The sequence below is a fragment of the Sinocyclocheilus rhinocerous genome, unplaced genomic scaffold (genome assembly GCF_001515625.1).
Source record: "Sinocyclocheilus rhinocerous isolate Xijiao unplaced genomic scaffold, SAMN03320098_v1.1 scaffold5, whole genome shotgun sequence".
Classification (NCBI taxonomy): Eukaryota; Metazoa; Chordata; class Actinopteri; order Cypriniformes; family Cyprinidae; genus Sinocyclocheilus; species Sinocyclocheilus rhinocerous.
Genome location: NW_015661874.1, coordinates 222,658 through 228,932, shown reverse-complemented (window position 1 = coordinate 228,932; position 6,275 = coordinate 222,658). Strand labels below are relative to the sequence as shown.

General features: G+C 35.1%; 1 protein-coding gene across 1 annotated transcript in view; it reads right to left on the bottom strand.

Annotated features, from left to right (window-relative positions):
- LOC107726638 (CUB and sushi domain-containing protein 3-like) overlaps window positions 1–6,275 on the bottom strand; it is a 274,484-nt gene that overhangs the window by 210,260 nt on the left and 57,949 nt on the right. Inside the window, exon 5 of the mRNA XM_016536300.1 lies at window positions 1,535–1,742. Within this exon, the coding sequence (XP_016391786.1) occupies window positions 1,535–1,742 (208 nt within the window). The remainder of the gene's footprint in view (window positions 1–1,534; window positions 1,743–6,275) is intronic.

Genomic DNA, 6,275 nt, shown 5'->3' with positions numbered 1-6,275 from the left:
CGTAAACAACGTGGAAAACGTATCCGTGTGACACAGCTGACACAGAACATCATACACTGTTTACGTCCAGCTGATACTCTCCAAAATGGCTCTACAGGGTGATGTGGAGGAGACGAATTGTTGAATAAAACTGATGTCACATGGGTTATTTTACAGATCTCCTTGCTACGTTTCTGGACTTGGGAACATTTCAGTTGTATTGCTGTCTATGCAGGGTCAGACAGCTCTCAGATTCCATCAAAAATATCTTAATGTGTGTTCCGAAGATGAACGAAGGTCTTATGGGTTTGAAACGACATGAGGGTGAGTAATTAATGACAGAATTTTCATTTTTGGGTGAACTAACCCTCTGAGGATTGAATAGCTCTGCTTCTCAACCACTAGAATATGGAAATAATTGTTACTGCACCTTCTGAACACACTGCAAAAAACTGCTGTTCTTTTTCAGTATATTTGTCTTGTTTTCCAGTGCAAAGGTCTAAAGATTCTTAAACCAAGATACATTTACTTGAAAAGCAAAATAACAAGTCTTATTTATGGTCAAAATTGATGAAAATAAAGTGAGCTTATGACTAAAACAAGAACAAAATATTAATAACCCACAGATACTAGCTCTTTTTTTTAAGCAAAAACTAAATTAATTTTGTTCAATACATTTTACATTTGCATCTCAAGTAAATGCATCTCGTTTTCAGGATGTTTAGATATTTGTATTGGAAAACAAGACAAAAATACTGAGCAAGATATACATTGCAATGCACCATTTAACTCTTTCCCCGCCAGCATTTTTGAAAAAAGTTGCCAGCCACCGCCAGTGATTTTGACGATTTTCACTAAAATCGGATGGCCTCCAGTATATCTTGCTGTATGAATATACATATGAATCAGTTTTATTCTAGCTTAAAGCATTCTTTTTTTATCAACACTTGAATATATGTAGGTTTCATAAAAAATGCATAATTTTGAGCAAAAAGGTGAGAAAATCACATTTTTATCAAAAACTACATCTGGATAATATTCAGTACGATTATCAAAGTATAAATCCAGTAAATCGCTTCCATCAATACTTCCAAAGCTTGCACAGACATATACCACTTCCTGGACCAACATTTTACTCTGTAACATTATGCAGTTTTCATTTATATGCGGTCTATTGCTGATGATCGCATTATTTTTCATATGCATCTGTTTACATAAGAGATCGCTAGTTTCTCCATCCTGTTCACGTGTTTTTTTGTTCGGGAGGTTTTGTACTTGTTCAGAAGATGCGTAATAGCGCCTCTGAGTGTATAACAGTGAAAACACGAAAAGCCGTAAAAACTCGTCTTTGGCGGGGGAAGCGTTTTCTTGTAAAAGACGAGATAACTCGTCAATGGCGGGGAAAGAGTTAATGCCACGACTTGATGAATTTGAGACTTTCTGCTATGATTCAAGACCTTTTTAAAACCCGCAGGAACCCTGCAACAATAACTGACCACAGAATGCAGAATAAAGAATTCCAGTGAGACGCAACATAATTCAGTATCATACTCACCATATTGTTGGTGGATCGGATCCCTCAACTTCTAAAGAGTCGAGTTTGCTGTCCATCTGGAATTCAGTGAAGACCAGTGAGATGGTGTCTCCTGGATCAGCCAGGATGGTCCACGTGCACTCGCCACTGCTCTGATAGTCCTTCTGAAAGTCTGGACTGGAGATGGTGCCACTGGACCCGCGGAAGGTCCCGCCACATGTGTCCTCAGCTGTCGGCCAAACAAACACACAATATAAACAAATATTATCTATAATTTTACAGAACAAGAGTGAAATCCAAAATGTTTGTGAATTGAAGGCATTTATTTTTTCTGTCAAGCTGCTATGAAACTCTTACAGATCTTTACAAAGAAAACAGAGCAGGAAGGGGTCGTCCGACTGTTAGCTGCAAGGCAAAGGTCTGTTTTGCAAAACAGAATCATTGCCATTATGATTATGACGGATAATGAGCATCACACAGCGAAGGCGAAGCTCCTCCAAAATAAATTTTGGTGTCTTTTTTTCATGCTTCGGCAACACTGGATTGGATTTTTGTCTGCCAGCAAAACAATAAACCGCGATAAGAGCAATTATTGTACATCAGGTTGATCACGCTAATTGCTGGTTGTGTTCTGTGGAACAAAATTATTGTTTTAATGAGTATTATATGGGTTTTGAAAGCATTTATTTTCCAAAAACAAAAATAAAATCAACACTTAATTATGCGGCCCAAGACTGGCTTGAAAACAGAGACAGTGTCAGATAATTAATCTAATTAGCTTCATATGCAGGATAAGAGGAAAGCGTCTTAACAAAACACTCCAAAATGCAATTACTGTACCTAATGATGTTACGGGGCTGACGAGACGTCCGAGTGAGTGTTAAATAGTGAGTGAGTGATATGAAACAGCTGTGTGCAATCAGTGCTGTGTGCAATCAGTGCAATGAATGATGGGATATGTAGTCCGGGGTGATATGCAACAGTGTGTAGTGCGAGAGTCAATGAAAATGGAAAGGGTGACCTCTGATGGCTAGCAGACGGCAGTTCATGGACCGGATACGTAACAAATGAAGGGTATTTTATATTTAAAACAAACATCAGCAGGACATCAGCTAATGCAGCATATTGCACACTCATTTGGTGTGCAACAAATGCATTCAAATAGTTTAATGCAATCATTTCATTATTTATTATTCACCTCATGTCATTCCAAACCCATATGTAATTGTTTTTTCCAATGAACACAAAAGAAGGATTTTCGGAAGCTCTTTTACATGAAACAATCACTCATAGTGAGCTGTCAAGCTGCTCAACAGGGCAATATTGCAAGTATTGCAAACACTGCAAGTCCATAGTGCAGATAGGACAGCTTTGCATGAAAAACAGACGTATTCATTTATTTACCCTGATGTGGATCTAAACCTGTATGACTTCTGGTGAACACAGTATAAGATATTGGAACACGTCTTTGTCCATACAATGAAAGTCAATGGGGTCCAATGTTGTTTTGATGAGTTGAAACACTGACACAGTTGAAACATTGTTCAAAATAACTTATTATGTGTCATGCAGTAAGAAGAAAGTCAAATTGGTTTGAAACGACATGCAGCTGAATAAATAATGACAAAAAAAATCTTTTTTGGGTAAACTATCACTTTAAATGATTCCCTGCACCAAAGCTCTGAAATCGATGGAAAATTGTTTCTGCCATGGGATAAAAAAAAAGAGGTAATTGTGACCTATTATCTCACAATTTGGACTTCTGTTTGACAGTTCTGAGAAAATAAAGTAAGAATTGGAAGATATCAACAGCAATTCTAAGTCAAAATTGTCACACTTACCTCTTTTTATGGCGGAAAAAAATAACTAAATTTTCGCAATTCTGACTTTTAAATGATAAATACTCATAAGTACTTTTAAATAGGCTACTTTTTTTACTCTTACTCAAGTAGTTTTTTTGGACAAGTACTTTTACTCTACTCACACTACATTTTTTGGAAGGTAATGGTACTTTTACTTGAGTATATTTTTTCAGTACTCTTTCCACCACTGCCGATAACTAGAGTTCAAAGGGTCAGGAAAATCTCATTAAGTTACCCGATTTGTAAATGACATTATGCATATTTGATTATCTAAATGTAATTTTAAATGCACATGTAGCAGTGCACGTTTCGTTCATTACGAATCCAGCAGAAGGCAGGTGCATTTGCATGTTCAGATGCTTCAAAGCAGCGGAACATCTATTACTAAAATTTCTGAAAGCTTCAGCTTCATATCTATTAATGTGTGCTGACAGTCCATGTTCCCTAAGCTGCAAATTGCCTTATATGTCGGCATTTCTGCCCTAAAAAGCTATTTTAGGCAAACTCATGCTTTATCACAGGACTCTCTCGACAGCTCATGCAAGGAGAAAATAACGAATGAGCTTCAGCCACACGAGGGTCCAGATCTGCGCCGCACAGCTGCTTAAAATGCAGGTAATGCAACATGTTTGCGAAGCAGAGGTTAGTCACTCGTAAACAACATTTTTTTGACTAAACAGCAAAAAGTCCCATCCACACCGCAGCTTATTTTGGTTAAGAATCATCCATTTTGACAGGAAGAGGACTATTTGTCTAACATTTAAAGTGGCTCTACATGCCATTTAGGAATAATTGATCTGAAATAGATATGCCACAAGAACAAAATGTAGCAAATAAAAGTATTTTAAAGGGGTCGTTAAATATGAAGCAGTTTTACTCAAGATGCCTTCAAAGTAGATACCAAAGATTATCATAACCAATGTCCATCACATATGCGAACTGATATCTAAAAGTTTTTATTTTTATTCTTTTCACTAACATTTAGATATAAAAATGTAATAAAACGTCAACAAAAAAAACAGCTAGCTAGTTTAACTGATTATCTTAAAAGTCCATAGATATCGCTATTATTTATTACGGCTGTTAGCACGTTCTCCGACAAGCGGAAGCGATGAGACCTGTTTTCCGGGTTTGGTCAGGTGACGTTCGACATATACCCTATGAAATTTAGTATGACAAATTATTGAAATGTATACCATGGGGCTGTTTTATTGCATTATTGTATAATTTTTCAAGTAATTCATTGGGTGTCTGTTAATTATGCCTTACTTAAATTATGGCATGACAGTCTCTACAAATAATAACAATTTTAGTTTTAAATTATAATTTTAATATTTAATATATTTTTTTAATTGAAAATTTTTTTAAGTACTTGAATTTAAAATTAAAACTAAAATTTTAACTTAAACTTATAAGTATTTTTTATTTAAATTCAAAAAAATATTTGAAGTATTTATTTTAAATTAATTTAAAACTTCAAATACGCAATTTTCACCAACATCATTTAGAAAAGAAAGTTAAATTCATGTAAAATATTTATTTTAAATTAAAAAATTTATTTTTAATTTCATTTAAATTATTTTTAATTTAAATTAAAAATGTTAAATTAAAAATGTATTTTAAGTACTTATTTTAAATTATGCCATGGTAGTCTCCACAAACAAATACCAGAATACATGTACGGTTTTCTGATCATCCAAGTATTTAAAACTTCAAATAAGTACTTTTCACAGACATAATTCGGAAAGGTAACATTTTCAGGTCTGCTTATGGACATCTAGTTTACTTTGTTTTCAATGCCCCAGGCAAAACTTTGAACATCTTTTCTAATGCTACTAACCTGGAAAAAAAATGGGCAATACTTATTTTAGCATCAAATGCTTCAAGTTTCAATCTGGCGCCAAGTGTAAACAACTTTGTTTCCAGGCAGACTTGACTTTTCAAACTCGCTCCTGAAAGTTTCATAAAGCTAGCCGATCAGATCGAGAAAGTAGAGCTCGCCAGATCAAGAAAGTCCTTTTACGGTTTTGTCTGCAGGATGGATTAGACAGAGTGAGCGGGTTAGCGGTCTATGGGCGGTCTAAGGGTGTGCCGTCTGAGACTGAGACTATACAGAAGAGGCGGTGAGTTGAAGGCATTTGGATCTGATGTAGGCTGATGTGATGGGTACATGAAAGGTGATAATAGATCGGTACATGCCTTATCCTCTCTCATTAAAGCAGATCTCAGAAGAAGAAACATTCCACTATGAGAGATTAATGTTGCTTTTCAAGACTTAATATGGATTCTCATTATCTTTTATCCTGAATGCTGGACTGTCGTTTTTTGTTCTTTCATCAAACTGGAAGTTCAGCACTCCTCTATGAGTGTTAGAGAATCAACTCAAACCCTGTTGAATATGGACACATTATCGCTTGTATTAGCACTGTCTGACTTTACAACAGCTCCACAAAGTATTTTCACACTTAAACTATAGAGAAGTGCATCATTTTACACTTGTGTGACCTTATACAGCCACTTAAAAAGCACTTCCACGACAGCTGTTTAAAGGTCAATGTGAAAATTTAGTTCTGAGAAGAGATCCAGCATAATTTGTTGTTTGCATCTAATGAAATGGCATTCAGACATTTAAGTGCGACTTAATGTGCAAATACTTTTTGGGGCCACACATCAACTTAGATTATGAATATGCATAAATACCAAAACTGAAGACAGACGTATTAGCATTACAAGCCTGTAGCATTTCTAGGCAAAATTAATATTAAAAGAAACACAGCTTCAAGTCAACATGAAATCAAAATAATTTACTTCCTTAAAACAAATTTCTGGTCTTGTGCAAAATTTATATATATATATATATATATATATTATTTTAATATATAGCATATTAAATATTGCAC